General features: G+C 40.2%; 1 protein-coding gene across 1 annotated transcript; it reads left to right on the top strand.

Moving 5' to 3' along the window:
• The first annotated feature begins 12 nt into the window (after positions 1-12).
• Positions 13-20,568, top strand: GTF2B (general transcription factor IIB). Its single transcript, XM_032696188.1, has 7 exons — positions 13-145; positions 1,796-1,902; positions 11,053-11,186; positions 17,508-17,654; positions 17,791-17,920; positions 18,484-18,765; positions 20,342-20,568. The coding sequence occupies exons 1-7, from the start codon at positions 129-131 to the stop codon at positions 20,473-20,475; spliced, it is 951 nt and encodes a 316-aa protein (XP_032552079.1). The 5' UTR covers positions 13-128; the 3' UTR covers positions 20,476-20,568.

The following is a 20,568-nucleotide window of genomic DNA, read 5'->3' as shown; positions in this document are numbered from 1 at the left end:
CCCCGCCCTCCCGCCCGCCCCCTCGCGGGACCCGTAGGAGCGCCCGGCGGCCCCGCCCGCCGCTGCCGGTATTTAATGACCGGGACGTTCCCCCGCATCGTCTCCGGCACCGCTGCGGCACCGGCGAGATGGCGTCCACCAGCCGGTACGGGGGTGGGGGCTGAGGGAGGAGTGGGAACAGCTCCGCCATCGCTCCCGACCGCGACATAGAGAGAAAATGGCCGCGCCGCCCCCGCTACCGCCCTGGGACGGACCGGCGGCCATCGCCGCCCTCGCCCGGCCCCGGTGCCTCCGGCTCGGTGCGGCGCAGCCGGGCCCTCTCCGGTGTCCCGTGTGCCGGGTTCGCCCCGGCTCCTGGGGCGGCGGGAGGCCGGGAAGGGCGGCGAGGCGGCCGCGTCTGTCCGTGCGGGCCGGGCCGGGCGGCCCCCGGCGGAGCGGCCTCCGAGGGGCCGAGCTCGCCGCCTTTGCATCTTCGTGTGGCTATTGCCGGGCAGCGCTCCGAGGGGACGCCAGCGCTTTGAAGGATTTCGTGGCGGTTCGTGACTGGAGTGCGGGGCCCCTCGTTATCGCAGCTCGGTGCGAACCCAGCCGGTTCCCTGTAGGGCCGGCCCCGCAGTGCAGCACCCCAGCGCGGCTCCGGCCGGGCCGGGCCCCGAGGGCCTCCCGCCGTGCCCCGGCCGGGCAGCCCTGGCGGGACCCCGCTCAGCAGCGCCCTGGCCCGGCTCCACCCTATCGGGCCTGGAAACTGCTTGCAGGTTCCCACCCTAAATCCGTACCGGCACCAGCCAGTGACCAAACGGGTTTCGGGCTCGGAATTCTTTTCCCTGGAGACCTGTCGAGCTTTTCTTTCCAGTCAGGAATGAAGGAAGGCTCATGAAGCAGACTGTGGCATGACTCTGTAACTCTTGCTAAACCTGTCCTAGGATCTAGGAAGTGCTTCCTTTGCTGAGATGGGCCTTTACACACGTGCCATGCATTTTACTTCGTCTTAGTATATCGAGCCTGTATGTTGCAAGGAGTACGGTATATCTCTCTAGATATACGAGTTAAAATTGGCATAGGAAGACTAATTTTTACAATGTTATGTGAAGGTAAAGTCTGAAACAAAACACTGATGGTATTCTCTGAGGCTTCTGTTTTTTTTTTTTTCCCCCTAGTTCGCTTAGTGTGTCACTAGCCTTTTGTGTAATGCCAAATGTCAGATGATTGTGAATGCTTTGTTAACAGTTTTGTCATATGAAACTATTGGCTGGGTATAGTGAGAAGGAAAGTAGTTTAAAGAGTTCCAGTGCAGAATTTTGAGCATAATTTACATCTGAGAATCTTGTGTGTACATTTGCTTTCTGGAGGCTTTAATATTAATGGTGATATTGATTTTGTTTTTAAGTCAGATATTTTTCTGAACAGTCAGTGGATTAAAATGTTTGGAGTGTTTCTTTGTATTTTTGACTCATCAGAAATATCTAAAAAATTAAAATTAAAATGGAATGTACAGCTTAGGCTGTAGTATATATTTTATTAAGTCTGTTATTTAGATTTTTAATGTTTTATATTGAGGTGGTTTTGGTGCAAGATACATTGCAAAAAAATGTGGAATTTAAGATCTGAAGTCTTGATTGTCAAATGCAGTGTTACAGCATTTAAGTAAAAGGTGCAGCTTAGGTATTCAGGTTAATAGTCAAGTTGCTGTAAATTCTGTATTATTTCAGTGTTCTTGTCAGTAAGGAACTCTTATGCTTTTGGATATGCAGCCTGCTTGTTTAAAAACAATTAATACTTCTCATTTTTTTCTTAGTTTGGATGTACTTCCGCGGGTGACTTGCCCAAATCATCCGGATTCCATTTTAGTGGAAGATTACAGAGCTGGTGATATGATTTGTTCTGAGTGTGGGCTAGTAGTAGGTAAGTAGCTATTCATGTTTTTGAGTTACCATGTAACTTAAATGGTGTGTGTGGCTTTGCTTTCCTGCAAAAGTGGTGTATGATAGTTTGAGTATTTAAAGATTCTCCCTTGATGTCCGATTGTGCATGGTGGATTTTTTTGGGTTTTTTTTGGTGATTGTCTGTTGGCTAAAAACTTCCTGTTCTGAATAGTCTGTCTTCTGGTAACTTCTCGCACTATGAGAAGAATCAAACTCTCTTTAAAGATTGAAAATTTAAAGTATGTCATAATATGAATTAAAGTATTGTGCTGTCTACTCCAGTATTCTGTCTTTAATCATGACTGTTTCAGTTAGGAAAGTATAAGAACTGTTACAAGAGCTCTTTGTGAAATAACTTGCTTACAAGAAAAAAAAACAAACCAACAACCAGAACACAAAGCCAAACCCCAACTAACCTCAGTTTCCCATTAGCTAGAGGTTATCTTCTGCCCTGAAGGATTTAACTTTACATCACTGCCAGCACCTGTGTTTGTTAATTACTTCTCCTAAAGCTTTTAAGACTATCCCAAGTGAATATCCTGTTTTTCCACTGGAAATTTTGCTGAGCTCTCTTACTTTGTTTGTGTAGCAGCAACTTCCACAGACTAAACTGTATTTCTAAGTATAATGGAATATTTAAAATAAAAGACCTTTTAGATACTGTCTTTGTTTGAATGAGAGTTGTTGTAGAACCTGCTGCACATGCGTTTTTATGTATCTTTTCTAGGATGAGCATCTTATGTGCACCTGAATGTCTTTATTCCTTTTGTGTGGGAAATTTTCCGTGCTTGTGTTATTAATTCTTTAAACTCCGTTGATTTCTGTTAATTTGTTTTGGGCCTGCCATTGTGAAAAGAAAACTCTAAGAGTGCACATTTGGGTGATTCATTCAGTGGTGCTGAATATTTCAAATGGTTTATGTCCCTCTCTCTTAGACTGTGGTGGTTTTATTTTGGCTCGTCAAATTAAAAATTTTTGTAAAAAACTAAAAGTTTAAAGAATTTGCAGCAAAGGTAATGCTAATTTAGCCAGGTGACTGGATTTGTCACCAAAAGGCTTTAATGGTGTTATGCTGATTGTTCTCATTTTGTCTTGCCTTCCTTCATCTGTTTAGTTTACCTGCATATGTCCAATTCATTAGCTAGGGTATCTAGCAGGTAGTTTGGAAAACCAGTTAAATGTATGGCTAAAGAGAAGTGTGAGCACTCCAGACTTTTTTTCTCATCTGGTCTGGTAAGAAATTTAGAGGAGGTGTAAACCAGATCCAGTTCTTGATGCATGTTTTCTGGAGATGCATGTGAAGTAGGCATGTTTTAAAGGAGTGAAGACGAAATTTAGTTTTCATATGTTCCAAATGCAACTTCTATTATTTGTAGCAGACACCATGATCAAGTTCCCCTTAAGAGAGTAGTGATTTCGTTTCCTGTTCTTACATGGAAAAGTTTCGTGTTTCAAGGCTTACATAGGTCATGATCACATATGAACAGAACCCACTGAAAATATATTTTGGGTGTACTGAAAGTTAGTGAGATCTTTATTGCTGAAAGAATCAGTTAGAACATTTAACCCCCCCCCAAAACTCAATATACAGTGTAGCCAAAGAAGTGCTACGGGTTTATTTAAAAAAAGGGTGCTTGTACTGTTTGCAGAGCACTGCTGGTGTACGTGGAACAGAATGGTAAATACTGAATTTGTCTTTATTTTACTGTTGTAACACTGATATTTTTTTTCTGGTGTGTGTGCAGTTAAGCTGCAGCTAAGAGACTTTGCCTAAACTAAGTGTATTTGCATTTGATGTTTTTCGTGCTTGCTGTGGCAAAGTACTGAAGCTTTGCATTTATGAAAAAAGTGTGAGTTTATTTAAATGTAGAACTGTCTCATAGGATAAAAGGGCTGGTGCATAGATAATTTTCAAGTTTTGTAATCAGTTTTCTGAGAATATGAGATCAAATCAGTAGTAATAGTATTATGACTGATCTTGCATTTGTCAGGTCTGCATCTGAAAGGGTAAAGCACTGGAAAAGTTTGGGGGAGTGGGAGCCTAGGAGAAGGAGGAGTTGATCTCTAGCAGTTGAATTCATATTTTAGGCAGAGCTGTATATTGCAAGTACTACTTTCTAAAGGGATTTTTGGAAAGTTTTAATCAGAGTTGTATTCTACTTACAGGTTCTTAGTCTCAAGTTAAATCTAGCGTATTGCTTTTTCTTTGCACAGCATTTTCCACATATTCTAAATAAACTGTGCTGTTTTGCTGTGCAGTATTAAAATAATTAAATCTTGTAATGTCAGTATGACTGAAGCTGATGTCTGGTTTATTATTGTTTCAAAATACCGCTTCAGTCTACTAAAAACTCTCATCTGCCTTTTCACTGTTACCTTTTGTGGATTAGCTTGTGTTCTGTCTTTTCATGGTAATTATTTCCAACTTGTTAACTTTTCCTTCTGCTAACTGCTTTTTTTGCATGAAAGGCATGTGGAGACCTAAATTACAATTATCCATGGAATTTTGATATTGGTCTGGATTGACACACGTCTGAAACTTTTCAACTCCATGCTGAAGTTTCTCTGCTGTCACAAGTATTGTTTCATTCTGCATACTTTTCTCCAGTCATTCTAGGCCCTGTGGTATAATAAGTGTTTATGGGCTGATGTGAGAGCTCACAAAGAGTTCCTGGGACTCGGAGAAGTAATTAGTTCTTTGTTTATTTAAAGTGTTCACTGTATCTCATTCTTCAGACAGACTTGGTGGGGGAAAAGCGTGTTGTTCAAGAACAGAAGTCTAGTAAATCTTCTTTCTCGACAGGTAAATATTTTGCTTACTACCTTGTAGACAGTAAAAAAGGCTAGAAGTCAGCTGATGTGCCAGAAGGGACTGAAGAAAGCAGAATCAAAGTGGAAGACAAAGCACTGAATTTTCTTAATGTAGCAAGGTGGTGACCTGAATTTCAGAGGAAGATAAGAACAAGTCCGGTGCCATGTACTGCTGTGTAGCACCTCAGCTAATTAGGAATTCTGATCTAAGACTTTCCTTAAACTTCTGTTATAGCTTCATTAAATGTTGTCTTAGCATGCAGGAGTTGGAGCAGTGAGGAGTTTGTTTTCAGCATGGAGTGATTTTCTGTGATTGGTTAGCTCTGTCTGCTTCAGTAGGCAGGAGTGGCTTAGAGAGGAACAGTGCTCTTGTAGGGAGTCAGGAAAAAAGCAGAAATCTGTCTTCAGCTGATGAGGATCCTTGGATACGTATTGACTTGTTAAAGCTTGGAATTGGATTATGACCAATATTTATTCCGTGTTCTATGTATACCTGAGTGTTCAGTTGAAGGATTTTGGGGAAAAATATTCAATAGCTTGTGGTCAGCAGTAAGGCTGCTATAAAATTGTGTCCGAGTATTTGTTTGACTAATACTTCAGAAAAGTTTGGGGTCTGAATGGTGCATTGTAAATTCAGGTGTGATCTGTGAAGATTAGGTAAGACTTAACTATACCACAGGTATATTTTTTTTGTCTGCAATATAATAAACGAGTAGGAAGGGGTTTCACAATTACCTCTCAACTGGCCAGTTCTTTACCCAAGATGTCTGTCATAAGGGATAAGATTGCTTGCTTCTATATAGATGCTTGTTTTCTGAAACCCAAAGAAACCAGTTTTTTTCAGCTGCTGGTAGTATCCTGTAAGTGGGGAAGGTGCTTAAATACTTCTGACTTGGATCCAGTAGAGGGCAGTTATGTCCATAGGGAAAAATCTTTTAATATTTGGGTGCATGTTCACATTTACTTATTTCTGCAAGTATTACCAATCTTTAAAATATGAATTCTTAATTCCAAGTATTGCTTGAAAAAATAGGCAAAAGTCTTTAGATACTGACGTGTATTAGCAGCTTTTATCTGGTTGCTGCTTTTGTGCTTGGTGTCCAGAGCACTAAAAAGTGTCTGACAGCAGTTGGTCCTTGCAAAAAGACTCTTTGCATTCAGAGGAAAGCTAGTTATAAAGAATACTGATGCTTAAAAACATTCTGAATAGTTGACTCTTGCATGAGCATTCATGGATGCTTCATTTTATACAGGGAATTTATAATATGAAGAAAATAATCTACTGGTCTTTCTCAACCAGCATTTCAAATAGTCTGTTTAAATTCTATCTCTTTTCAGCTTTAAAGACAAGGGTGGTGGTTCTAGCCGTTCAGCAATAATGCTTGTAACGGTGGAAACAGATTTTAGATGACAAAAGTTGGCATCTTTTGTCTGGCTTTGTAATAAGCACCTCTCACAGCATGAAATTCTTGGAGGGTTTAGGAAACTTTCTAGTTAGTGGGTTCTTGGCTGGAGGCCAGAGGTGTTTGAGAGCTGCTAATACTTCTATTAGGTAAAGTACTAGATTTATCTAGTGGAATAACACTGATATTTTGAATCATGTTATTTAGGGAATAACTTGCTTCTTATTGGATTGACAAAGTGACTTAGGGCAAATAAGGGCTAGAAACAATCTGAACTCCTCTGATGGAAAAAGCATCCATAACCTCTAATTTTTGTGATGTAGTATAGGTCAGGCACAACATTGTTTATTGAGATTCTGTAGTTTGGAGCATCCTTCACGAGCACTTGGGCTGTTAATCTTTTAAGGACGTCAAGTCCCAGAGAGGTGTAACTCCAGCTGACCAGACTTGTCCAACAGATTGTTTAACATTTCTACTCTCATTTGCTTCCTCCAAAACCATTGTAGGAGCTGATGGCTTAGGAAGCCTGGAAATCCTTTTAGATTTGTCATAATTGTGATATGCAGGAGCTGCTAAACCTTTGTTCTTGTAGCAGTCACTTGCCTGTGGTGCTGTACTGTTTCAGTCCAGAGTTGCCTTTTGGTACTTGTATGATGCTGTTGATATCTGGCAACCAGTTGAAATTGTCTGTGGTTTTTTTGTTTGTTTGCTTAGGCGTTTTATGTTTTGTTTAGCATCTGAAAACCTGCGTTAGTTATTTTGAGTAGACTGGTGTTGCTGGTGGTGATGATGCATTCATAGTGTTGACAGTAATTTATTGAAAATGAGATAGCTTTTCCTACAAAATTTCCAGCCGTTTGTAAGACAGTAGTATTCTTTGCAAAAGTTATGACTGTAAAATTGTTTGGTTTTTTTTTTTTTTTTTTTTTCCCATGAGTTTATTGTTTGGTAACATTTAATACATCTGGTCTTAAACAGAAGTTCTAAATCTGTAAAATGTAGCTTTTCATTGTAGTTTGTCTTAGCACTTCACTCTGGTTAATAAGGAGTTGACTGAAATAAAGTATAACCCTATATATATATATATATTTAAATTTGGCATTGTAACATGCTTTTAATTAAAAGTATAATATACGTGCTCACTAGGTGGCAGCAGATTCCTTAACTAACTGTAAGAATGAAACATTCTCTACTAACAATAGAGAATGGTATTTTGGGACTTCAGAGTGCAAATAAACTTTTAATACCGTATTTATGCTAAGATTAAAATATTAGTAATGTGTAGAACTTGATGGAATGTGGAGCTAACTTTAGAGCTCCTCTGAAAAAAACTTAACATGCCTTCTCAGAACTGTTTCACGACTGGATGTGGAAGATTATGTTACTTGGGGCTTGAATATCATCACATGTTTTGGTTAAATGTCTTTGATTTGCAGCTATTATGTAACAGATAATACAAAATGCAGAAAAATAAGAAAATAAGTGTGTTTTTATGAGTTATTGCAAGTGGAGTGCAACATTAAAATAGCTGGTATTATTTCTCTATAAATATGTAACTGAAAATTCAGGCCTTTTTGAATGAAAATATTTTCCCTTGAGAAATCACCTTCTGTTTTTAGGGGAGGAGTAAACATACATAAATTTTGATGTATAGATGTTTTAAGCTAATTTTTAAGAACTGTTCAAAATTATGTCTTAATTTTTGAGTCTGACCTGAGTTTTCTCTTACATTTCTGCAGTGAATTCTTTTTGTGTTTGTCAGTTGTGAAGAAAAGTAACCTTGGTCTGAGGTTGTCTGTTCTGAGCAGCAGTTCTGCATTTTACTAAATGAGCTTTTCAGAGGGTGGGCAACTTGAGTCAGGGAAGTTTTGCAGTGTGTTTTTGCACTGGAGTCTGGACTGTATTTTAAAGAGGAACTGAATACTGGAAGAATGGTTTACAAAGAAATGGAACAATGGAGAAAAATTTATCTGTTCAGAAAGATGCTTTAGGATATCAGCCTGGAGATGCATTTCACAAAGATTTGGTCCTGTAAGCTGTTGTTTTTCTATGTCCATCAGAAGAGGAAGCTGAGAAGATGAACTCACCCATTTGAGGAAAATTAAATAAAGGTGTGTGTAATGTAACTGTATCTAGTTAAGCTTATTTTTGTTCAAAAGAACTGCATCAAAAGGAAGTAGCAAAGGGAATATGCAGCCACTCCCATCCTCACTGTAGCTTGATAGAGTTGCCAAAACCAATATAATGTGAGAAAGCAGAGACAATTTTATAATGTACTTACTGGGAGCTTTCTTACTCTCATGTTTAACTATTGGGCCCATGTTCAGCTGCTTCAGGAAAGCCAGTCAGTGGTGTATGACCCAGCAAATTCCGTTTAGGACTTGAAATCTTAACTCAGGATCAGTTTTCAAGGTTGATTTCTTACACTGCTTTTTGTAAGACTGAATTTAGTATTTTAAGGTTTTGCTTTGAACACTTAGGGTGGGGCTTAATTGCATCCGTACTAATAGCATAGTAACAAAGTGGGTTTTTTATGTTTTGAAGAGTTAAAAATAAATGCCACATTCAGTGTTTTGTTTTTGTTTGTTGTTCAGTGGGATAATTCAGTTAATTATACTTGTAGCCAAATACATTTTCCATCTATGGAAAGCTTTGGACCTATTCCATTTTTGTTGATAGTTTTCTAGCTTGTGTCACACTTTTATAGGAGCCTTTTAGGTGGAATGTGCTGCCCAGGACCTCTGTATATTTTCGGTGACACTGACAGTATACAAGAAAACTTCTTTTCTGCAGTAGCAGATTTGTTGGCAAAGTAAAGATATGTGCATACTGTGTCTTAATTACACAAATGCTTTATATTCAGTGATTTGTTCTACCTAATCTTTTCTCGCTCTGAAATAGCAGTCTCAATCCTCTGTTTGTAATATGTTTGCCAAAGCAGGCAGTGATATAACACTTTTTTGTTAGTGCAGGAATGGTTCATAACTCACAAGAGGCAGATCCCTGGGTGAGTCATTTAGGTCATTCCCACTTGTGTGGAAAAATATTACATCACTGCCCTGTACTCAGTGTTCTATTTATACCATGCCAGAATTTTAAGTACATTTTGCTTTTTTTAGATGCTGTAAACAGTATTGGGGGCTTGTCTAAAAGTAGAGTTGCTGTTAGACCATAGAAGGACCATTACTGAATCAAATATTTACAGAGAGTCCAGGAGCCAGAGGAGCACACTGTCTGCAGATTCAAGCTTGCAAGGGCAGGGGGGAGACCTTTGTAGCAGAAAGAATGGATCTGTGCTGCCTTTTACTCTGCTGTTTTCTTAACCCTGTAGCTTTTCATGTTTTTTTCTCCTTCCCCTCTTGGTTTTCATTAGAGCAGCAAATAAAGGTGGAGCCATAGCTGTGAGCATGTCTGACAGACACTGATGAGAATGCCTCTAACCTAAAGTTATTCTTTTTGGTTGTGGCAATTTCTTTTGGTTCATTCTCAGCTTTCAATTTCAAGTATTCTCCTTGCGTAATGTTATGTTAAAAATAGTTACTCTGTCAGAATAGATCACTCCTATATCCCCCAGGTATGCACCACTGTCCATACCTCCTGTATTTTCTCCAGCTTTGTATCTTGTATTACTGTGGTTTGCAGAGTGCTTTTATCTGTCTGTTAGTTTTCACTGGGTTAAATCAGCCTCTGTGGTTTCATACTAAGACTTCCATACCGGAAATTTCTGTTGCAGTCAGTGCTACTTATTTTTGTGCAGACGTTTCTTTCATGACACACTTAAACACTGATAAAGGTGGTGAGTTTTTCCTCAGGTTTAGCAAAAAAGGGTGACAATTACTCTGAAGTTTCTTCTGATATGCTACACAGAGCTGTAATCTCCTTTACTGCATAACACTTTTCTTAGTGTTCTTTTCATGTTTTTCTGTACATGTATTCTTAAAAATTCTCTAGTATTGCTCTAGAGGCAACACGTTTGAGATGCAGCTTTTATGAGATCTGTGAATAGAATGAACTGCACTGCCAACAGTGGGTTGGGGGCTGGGGTTTGTATGTTTACTTTTGTGTTTGGGGTTTTTTTCCCCCTAAGTTTCTATTATTGTGATTACTGTGGGGCTTTTGCCTGCATCAGTGTGGGTTAGTTATGTCTCAAACTATGAAGTTGCTGTAGGAAAGGTTTAGGTGAATGTGAGATGAACAGAGGACTGCAAGCAAAGTTGTTTCATTCAGAGAATGTGGGTTTAGTGCTTTTTCTGCTTGCTCTGAATCTGTACTGAAACTCTTCCAGGTATAACAGAGTACATTAATAGTTTTGTATATAGATTGTATGTTCATACTGTCAAGCATTGTAAATGAAGGGGAATTGGGCAGGGTCAGAACTTAAAGAACAAGTACTGAGCTGCAAAATGTCATGGTGGGTTAGAAGGTGCAAAGTTGAGAGTACAAAGGACCTGGAACTCTTGCAAAAGAAGTGATTTACTACAACTTAATGGGATTGTGTGTGATAGATAATTCACATGTGCACCTTGAACACATGGCAAATGTGAGAGAACTTGTTAAGTTATAACAACTGACTCATTTGTCCAAGTGCTGAGAACATCCTGACTTCAGCTTGAAATCGAGGTCTTGATTCCTTTTGCATACTGAAAATCTCTTTTTGGATAACTGTACCTTTTTGTGTTCTGGATGTGTTTCTCTAGTTATTTATGTCTTCTGTGCAGCTCTTGTAGCATTTTTTTTCCATTGCCTTAACTTGTAATCCTAAACATTTTGGTATATTGTCCTCCAAGTTACTGTTCTGTTTGGGAATGCCAACAGACTTCCTTCTTACAATGGAGAGCTCAGAGGTCTAACCTAATGTTTTGAAATATTTCATGAAACATTATATTAATGCAGACTATTGCTTTCTGTGATCTCAGGTGACCGGGTCATAGATGTGGGGTCAGAGTGGAGAACTTTCAGCAATGACAAAGCAACAAAAGATCCATCTCGAGTTGGGGATACCCAGAATCCTCTGTTGAGTGATGGCGACTTGAGTACAATGATTGGCAAGGTAACACTTAAAATACTAAATTTTACTAAGTTTGAGTGGTTTTATGTCAAGTACATGATTGTATGACCATAGGGAAAATCTTCAGTGTATTTATTTACAAAGATTTTGCCTGAACTGAACTCATACATTTCAGCAGTGTGTAAAATGTGGCCTTTTCCTGTGGTAGCAGGAAAGGGCCAACCTTCGCAAAAGCAAAAAAAAAGTCTGCAGTGCTGTGTGGATACTTGCCACCCTTTGGTATGATGCTATAAATAGGAAAGCTGATATTGCAATTTTTAAAGAAGCGCTTTGACTTAGCAAGAGTATTTGAGATGATTCTGAAATAAGATGCTTAATTCTGAGATCTCAATAGCTAGTGCTGCCAACTTGAGCTGAATTTTTTTTATAGTAAAATCTGTATCAGGTTCATATTGGAGACCTGGAGATCTATCTACATGCTTGTTGTATATATTCTTCCAATTAATGTTAAAGTGAGTGTCCCAGAGGAAAGTATTCCATCTATATTTGGGTTAAAATTTAGTGGTACAATCATATCCTGCTGTCTCCCATGAGAGGGCAAGCAAGATTAGTCACATAAATGCACTCCCTTTTAATGAAGTAGTGACCCAGGTAAGTTTTCTTTATTGTACTTTCTGTTACAGTTTTTCCTGCAAGAGCCAAATTAATTTTTGTGGATTTCTTGAATGTTTCATGAAAGGTGGTGCAGTTGCTCATAAATAACTTAAAAATGTATTGCTGCTTTTTATTTGCTTCTGCTTCTTGAAAGTTTTTGTTCCAGTGCTGTTGCTAGGATGAAGAAGTAGACGTGCCTGAATATGTATGGCTGTGTATAGGGAAGTGTGCAACATACTTTTCAGCCAAGAATTTTTCAAAGAGATGAGGTTGACTAGCAAATACTGATGGACAGCCAGTCTTTGACCGTTAGTGAAAAAGAAACCTTGTGTTCAAGGAATTGTCCAAATAGATGCTTGTGTTTTAGACAACTCCAAGCATTGCTGCCTGTAAGATTTTAGGTGGCTTTTGGAATCCATTCAGGCAAGAAATCTGTACTGCTCCGTTAAAAATATTGGCATTGCCAAGTGGCTCTGTGGAGCAGTGCCATAGAAGTCACTGGGATTTTAAAAGTCACTTGTGACTGTCACTTGTCAAAAGATTGTAGTTAGAGGGCATGGACTTCTGTTGCTGATTTGGTCAGCTGTGGTAAAGATCAGAAACAGACCTTTATAGACAGATGGAGAAATGGACTGTTTGCTCGAGGTTCATGTTGTTTCTCATTTTGGGACTGTGTAAATACAGGGTTTGTTTCTGAGAACTCAGTTTGATTCAGTAGGTAGGATGACCTGAGCTCCTTTGGGTTCTCTATCCAGGTGAATTGGGACTTGTGTTGTTAACACTCTTCTCTCTGGAGGTTCAGATTCTAATTTAGAATAAGAGGGATGGCAACCTCAGTGAGAGAAGACATAAAGAAACCTCTGTGAAAAGTTTGTCCATGAAAACAAAAAATTTTCAGAGATGGACATTCAGTTAATGAAACAGTTTTGCTGTTAGCCAGAACATCCCATGATAGGCATGACCAAACTTGCTGAAGCAAAGAGTGCCATTCAGTGAAGACGAGATGTGGGAATGTTAGCGTGGCATGATTTAACCTATGAGAACTGAGTAAAAATGTCCAAGTACTGGAACTACCAGGATTGTGTTGGGGAATGTAGAAGGGGCAATTAGTCCAACTCTGGATACTTTATTTGCATGGGGAGGAATTGTAGAAGAGATGCATTATTGTCTGTGTGAAATTGGGAGTCTCTTTCACAAACCGGGATGTTTTCTGTACAAGAGTTCCTGTGTTTGTCTTGCCAGAGCTGAGGCTCTGGGATATCAGCTCATTGATGTCAACTCTGTATGAGGGGCTGCTTTTTTTTTCAGTCATTTGGAAGGAAGAGAATGGCTTATATCAGAAGATGCTGAAGAAATCTCCTATCAGTGCAGAAAGGGCATGAATTTTGCAGCAAAAATAACTAAACCAAGGAAGTAGTACATTTCTCAAGCAGTCTTCTGAAGTCCCTGCCAGCAGTAGGCTGGGATGAGAATTGACCTAGATATGCACAGTGGTTGAACAAGGGTGAAATTGGTGTAGTCATGAGGAGGGTAAGTAGTATCTGACAGAGTACAGGACAACCTCCATGAATTCCAAAGAATGAAGAAGGTAAGATTGTTATTTTCCCAGTTCTTAGAATGGCCCATAGTGGACCTCAAATCTGTGTGCCAGAGATTGCTTTAGCCTTTTGCATGGGACAGGGAACAGGAGTATTCCTTTCTGCCATGTAGGACTGCAGATAATAGAATCTTAACAGCAGACCTGCCCTGCCCTCCCAATAACACTCCCACCAAAAAAAAACAAACCACCCTAAAACATTGTTGTGGAAAATACAAAAGAGAAGAACATAGGTAATTCTCTTGGCATGTTGTATTAGAGATGATTGTTAAACTCATGGGAATGTAGGTGTAAGTGGAGTCTAAACCAATTACAACAGTAAAGTTCTGGTGACTGGCTATTGCCTTTAAACAGTAAAGGAAGGGGGCCAGTTCTGCTTCTCAGAATGGTTTGTCACCCTTTCCTCTTGGAAACCAGGAGGTGCTGCTCTAGGGCTCCTTTCTTCTGGGGATATGTGGTCTGTATCTGCTCACAGCAAAGGAGAGGCTGCTTTGCCCATGCAAAGGGATTAATTCCTAACTGGTTTTAGTACTTAAGGAACCCATCTGTCTGAGGCAGCAGCAGCCTGTGTTGGAAGAAAGATTAATTTGTCTGTGAAGAGGAGGGTGAATAGCATAGTTAGCTGTGGTGGAAGTGGTTTGAATTCCACAGGCAGGTCTTCAGGATACTGGCACAGAACTGTAACTCTCTGAAATTAGATACTGTGTGCTGCAGTTGATCTGATTACAATGCAGATCAATTGGAGATATGGCGAAGTTTCACATTAATTGTGACTTGATTGTCAGAATGCTGTAGTTATTTCTAAAATTCTTTTGTAAAATTAAAGCTGCACAAGCAGCTTCTAGATCTACCTTGATATAAAAAACTCTTTCCTATGAATCTAAAAGAAAATTGAAAGTTTTGTTTCCTATCTTGTGGAAAATGTCTTTTTGTCACCCTTGGTAGTTAATTGATTCCTTTTTGTAATGACTGCAACTGCAAGAGAATTTAGATTGTTTGAACAAAGAACTAATGCAATCTCTTGGCATAGAATTCCTATCCTTTGATCAGATATCTGTGAAAGGAAGCTGGCTGTTGTCAAACTGCATGGCCTGAATCTGGTAGTGCTATATTGAGAAGCAATGGCACGATATCAGGGGCTGATGACTGAAAAAGAAGAAAGGATCCATCACACTGTATAATGAGCTGGGCAAGAAGACTACTGGATCTGGGGGCATGCCTTGATGCTGTGGTTAACCTCAAGTCAGTGATGTGGATGATGCTGGTGATACTTCTACTTTCTGCTAAATGTGGTATATACTGGGGTATAAAGCTGTTGGCTGCCATCAATGTAAGCCTGACCACCCCTTCAGAGATTAACACTGTTTATTTGACTGTGCTTTCTCACTTTAGCAATCTTGAATGCTGTTTCCAGGATTGTATCCACAAGGTTTCTCTTCTGTTTGAAAGCCAAGCAGGTAGAACTCCTGACTTTGACAGATACTTTTCTTGGTGAGGTGGGAAAGACAGAAGTAGATGTCTCAAAGGCCACAACAGTAAAACACAATTCTTAAAGTCTGTTTTATTTCAGCTAAAACTGTGTGGCTTCTGTTTTTTTTCCATGGAGGGAAAGGCACTACTAGCATGGTTGTCAAGGGCTGAAGTCAACAAAGCATTGTCCCTCCATTGAAAGCTCCAGAAGGAAAGTAGATGGTGTATTTAAATAGCAAATGCAGGGAGAATAGCTGTGGTTTGTGTAAGCAATTGAGATGGAAGAGTGTTTTCCACCCCTTTTATAGTTGTGAACTGTATATTGGGTATGGCTCTTGGAGAGCAGTCATCAACAGGGTTAAATCCTTGCCTAATTCCAATGTACAGCACCTAAAAGCTAAAAGATGTTGATGGTGTGTTGTTTTTTTTTTTTTTTTTTGTTCTTAACCAGTGAACTAGGGAAAATCTCTGTGGTGAAGGGGAATACTTGCTGGCCCCAGGAGAGAGCAGTATTTCCTGGTAAAATACTATCTAGCATGAAGCCTGATAGACAAGGACTGGGGACTTGCTGTTGTTTGTGGTCACTCTTCTGGCATCTACAAGAGTTTGAGCACATGCAGTTCCTGTAAGCATTTGTGCATAGTGCTGGTCTAGGAGCCATTTGATGCACATGATGTTGTAACACAGTGTAGGGAAGAGGGATGTGAGTGATGGCCAGGAAGGAACCTTTTGACCTGAGACTTCTGTGTATTTTGAGTCAAGGAAGTTCTGGCATAATTTTTGAAAGGAAGGTCTAGTGTTGCTCTTCGTGGCCTGAAGTCTGATTTGCTTGATTCTTGCTTTTTGTTTATCTTTATATCTTACTGGAAACCTTTGGCTAGTTGGAAGTGTTCATCCAGTCAAGAAAGTAAGATTGTCTGAGCATCCTTCTGCTGTGTTGGTGCCAGGATCACTTCTGGATGCTTGTTTCATATGAAAGGATGTTTGAAGGAGTAGAAAAACAAGAACACTCTTGGAATCTAGCATCTGCAGAGAGGGTCTGTTCAAGGAGCTAGGGAAACTCGTGAGGGAGGGTTCTGTGCCAGTCCTCAGTTGCCACAGCAGTGTCAAAGTGTGTGTGCACCACAGGTACGTGTCTCAGCAGTGGAGGTGTCTGCTGAGCCCATCGGAAATGGGGTGGGATGGGCATGGGGAAGTGGGCCAGTGTAATGGTCAAGAGTGAGTGTTACTACTCTCAGCCAAAGAACATGTATTAAATCCAGAAGCACACAGAGAGATTATAGAATTAGAGGCTGTGTCAAAATAGAAGGGCAACTCCCAAGAAATGGGTTAGGACAGAAGAAACTGGGCAGCTCAGTAGAAAAAGGTGATGCCAGGGCATGTTCTGTCCTTTGTTCACTGTGTCCTCACCCTGCTTTGTACAGCCTGGACATCCTGATACGTTGCTCAGTCTTCAACATGAGAACTGTGTGCAAGTGCCTAGCCAGGTTATCAGTCAATCACAGAGCAAGACCTGCTTTGTGCTTACTGTTTTTGGCAGAACAGACAGTGTAGTAGTTGGTGTCTGCAGCGGGTTGCTTAAATGACCAAGTCTGTCTGGAGTGAGTTGGATGCCCCTGCCCAGATAAATTGTTTGAAGGTGCCAGGAAGGAATAAATGCATACGAATTCAGAAAATCCAGGTTTCTACTGATGGCAGAATTGTTGTGAAGAAGCATTTTCCACTCGAGAGAACTCATGGTCCCCTGTGCACTGTGACAGCAATCACATAAGTAATCAATATAAATTACAGACATTGGTCTTCTGAACTTACAGGCTGTGGGGATGTCATCAGCTGTCACTAATCTGATATGGCATTATTTGTTAAAGACATGTTTTGGACTGCTGGCTGATTGAAAACATTAGACATTTTAGGCCCTTGTAGTTGGGCAAATTTGCATATTTAATAGAAGCGTGCAGTTTGCACTGTAACTTGTAAGATACAAATGAAACGCCTGTCAGAAGCTTGTTTTGAAGTGGCCAGGTTGAGTTTGTGGCTCTTACTTCTTCTAAGACCTCAAGCTTTTCTTTTAGGAGGTCCATCATTTTCTGGTAAAGTCAAAATCTATGGATATTTCCATTTTGTGACTAAGGTTTTCAACTGCTAGCAGGCACAGTATCAAGTTGAGTCTGAATAGCTCATTGGTTTGGATGTTCTCTTTGCCCATGCCTTCGCTGTGATAGTTGTTATCATTGTAACAACTGGTTTCCAACTGGCCATAAAATTGTTTTTCCGACTCACCAGTGTGCCACAGTGCAGATGCAGTCCTAAGGACACGTGGGTTGCATCAAATCTAATCTTGGACCTCAGCATTGGTGACAGGAGTATTGAGATACACACATTAAACTATTGTTACATTAGGAAGGAAAACCCCCTGTGTAATCTGTGGTCTTTGGAAAGCAATTCACAATTTGAGACTGGTGCAAAGCGTAGAACTTGAGGTGTGAACGATGCTCGAGTGAATGATTTACTTTCGGTGATGTTTGTTTGAACAACTGCTTGAACTGATGCCTTGAAATAAAATGGACAAAGCTGGAAATGTTTGCTCTCGAAGTGAGGAGGAAGTTCCTTGTGTTATTGACAATACAAATCTTTCTTTTCAGGGCACAGGTGCAGCAAGTTTTGATGAATTTGGGAATTCAAAGTACCAAAATCGCAGAACTATGAGCAGCTCTGATCGTGCGATGATGAATGCTTTTAAAGAAATTACGAACATGGCAGACAGAATCAACCTCCCTAGAAATATAGTTGTAAGTTCATGTCTCCCTTCCTTAAATTGTTCTGGCATTGACTTAGTTAGCATAATATAATGAGCACATGAATTTTTGATATTGCTGCTAATTAAATGGCCTAGAGTTAATTAAATTTCATCTTCTTGCGTTGAAGGATCGAACAAATAATTTATTCAAGCAAGTGTATGAGCAAAAGAGCCTGAAGGGAAGGAGTAATGATGCCATTGCTTCTGCTTGTCTCTACATAGCCTGTAGGCAAGAGGGCGTTCCAAGAACATTTAAAGGTAAGTTTTCAGTGACACAGATTCAGTTTTGCTATGAAGTAAAGGTCTAGTTACTGTCACTGTAGGAGGTTGGTTTTCTCTCATTCCTGGACTTTGTCAAATTGGTTGTTCTCAGCTACAGCTCACCTTTGAGGGGGAGGGTAGAAGACTCTCTGGAAATTTGTTACATTTGTGGAGTAGGCTCTTGGGCATGGGATTTTTGGTCATACTGCATTAAAAAGAATTTAGCATTTGAAAGTTACTCTTGAGTGTTGGGGAAACTTAAAAGGCATAGCTTTGGGAGAATGGTGGGAACTGTTGTAACTGAATTTGAACCAGCAGTTCTGCAGTAAATTTAGGCAACTTTTCCCTGACAGGGATGCAGCTCTAGCACTGAGTACCAAATTTCCCATACTAAGTGAGCTGTATTAATTCGCTCCTTACGATAAATGTGGTTGACTGAAGTTGACAAATGTTCAAAGCTTATTTAGTGACAGTGGACTTCTTAGTGGGAATCAAATTTGATTATTTTTGGGGGAGCAAATGCTGTCAAGTCTAAAGTTTAATTTCTATTCTTTCTTTAGAAATATGTGCAGTGTCCAGGATTTCAAAGAAGGAGATAGGTCGGTGTTTTAAACTTATTTTGAAAGCTCTTGAAACCAGTGTTGATTTGATTACAACTGGAGACTTCATGTCACGATTCTGTTCCAATCTGGGGCTTCCCAAACAAGTACAAATGGCAGCAACGCACATTGCCCGTAAAGCTGTGGAATTAGATTTGGTTCCTGGGAGAAGCCCTATCTCTGTAGCAGCTGCAGCTATTTACATGGCATCACAAGCTTCTTCAGAGAAAAGGACACAAAAAGGTAAAACAGCCTTTTTTTCTTTTAGTTGACCATGTTTTCCTGCTTGAAAGAATATCGAGTGTTGCTGTAAACCCTGGATGAGGTGTGTGCAAGTAGTGATAAGCTGCCATCTGACTGCATACAGCAAGGACCAAACCAGGATCTCCCGGTCCCCGAAATGGAGTAACTGGCTGTGCTCAGTGTAACTGAGTTCATTGTCATCTGGCACTAGGAGTGTTGCATTCTTGAATGCTATGGACCACTGCATTCAAAGGAGCATAATTTAAGTTCACCCATGCAAATATTTGCTTGTGTACATCCTGCTGCTCTAAAATACTCCAAACACCAACTTGCAGGCAGTTGTAGGTAGCACTATGGCTTAGGATTACACTGAGTCTTCAATCATTCCGGGAGCCAGGGAATCACCTACATTAGTACATGTTCCTTGACTTCTTGTGAGCCTGTGGTAGACTGAAAGCAGTGGGACAGCAGGATTTGCTGTAGATTGCCTTGGGCATGACTCCCCGCTGGTATGGGAGCCCTTGGGGAGCCAGTAAGGAATTCAGGGCTGTTCTTGAGCTTCAGACCAGCATAGATCATCCCTCAGGGCTCAAGGGAATAAGACCTACATGAGGATAATGCCCTAGGGAAGGAAGGGAGCTAAGGCTGCAGTGGTTAGAACTTGATGTGAGGAATGGATCCAAGTACTGGCAGCTGGCTGGGGAAGCTCCTTTGAACTGTCTTGTCCAGTTCAGTTCAGAAATATTTAAAATGGAGCAATTTCTTAGTGGAGAGTTGCTTTTAGGTAAAGAATAGCCTTTATCTGTCCAGTTGTGGTGTTTTGTTCTGCATTCATAACTGCTGATGTCCCTGGAGCTTTCATCATGTTGGCAGCTTCCTGGGCATGTGAGTGAAGCAGAGCTCAGGCAGTGCAGTGCCGTCATCCGTGCTCGGAGTGAGCTGTTGGATTGTACCTCTTAGGAGTGATGGTTAAAATACACCAGGACTCTGTACTCCTCCAGTGTCCTCAGACAATGAGGAAGGCTTTCATGCAGTCCAAGGCTTAAATTCCTAATGTGGTTAAATCTTGGATAAATTTAAGTTTCTGTGCATCTCAAGTGTTCCCTCAGCTCGTTACAGTGCTCTGTGCCTTTGCCTTATTTCTCGGTGCATTTTAAGGTAAATGTAGTTCATGTTTAGCTGAAGGTATTGCTTTTTGTCAGTGACTTTGTTTTTGCTTGTTTTGCTTATATTTAATCAAAGCACAAAAGTGAAGATCCTGATGTTGATGACAATTTATTAAATATTGCTGATCATATGTAGAGTTTGCAGTAGATGTTTCTAACACTCTTGACCCTCTACAATTTGAAACTGATGTTATTCCAAGATTGATGGGTAAGTTGAACTCTGGTATGTGAGAAGGTAGACTTATGTATGCAAAGTATTAATCACCACAGTTAAAACCATTTCTACCAGGCTTTTGGGAGAGTTACAAATGAAGCAAGTGTCTAGCACTTCTTGATAAATTATGCTTGCTGGTTTCTTCAATATAAATGGCAAAAGTAAAAACTAATCACTTCTCTGCTTTTTATTGTAGAAATTGGTGATATTGCTGGTGTGGCTGATGTTACAATTAGACAGTCATACAGGCTGATCTATCCTCGAGCTCCAGATCTCTTCCCAGCAGACTTCAAATTTGATACCCCAGTAGACAAACTACCACAGCTGTGAAATTGCAGAGGGTTAATTTCTATTAAAAAAAACAAACCCAAACCCAACAAACTCTTTATTTTTGCCTATAATAAAGGATGTACAAAGTGTTAA

This window comes from Chiroxiphia lanceolata, chromosome 9, assembly GCF_009829145.1.
Source record: "Chiroxiphia lanceolata isolate bChiLan1 chromosome 9, bChiLan1.pri, whole genome shotgun sequence".
Taxonomy (NCBI): Eukaryota; Metazoa; Chordata; class Aves; order Passeriformes; family Pipridae; genus Chiroxiphia; species Chiroxiphia lanceolata.
The sequence above is the reverse complement of the archived record's forward strand: the minus strand, read 5'-3'. Positions and strand labels throughout refer to the sequence as shown.

Excerpts from the sequence above, each read along its gene's own strand:
- GTF2B (XM_032696188.1), top strand. Across the intron at positions 17,921-18,483 it reads CGTTCCAAGAACATTTAAAG|AAATATGTGCAGTGTCCAGG; the intron begins GTAAGTTTTCAG and ends TTCTTTCTTTAG. Across the intron at positions 18,766-20,341 it reads AGAGAAAAGGACACAAAAAG|AAATTGGTGATATTGCTGGT; the intron begins GTAAAACAGCCT and ends TTTTTATTGTAG.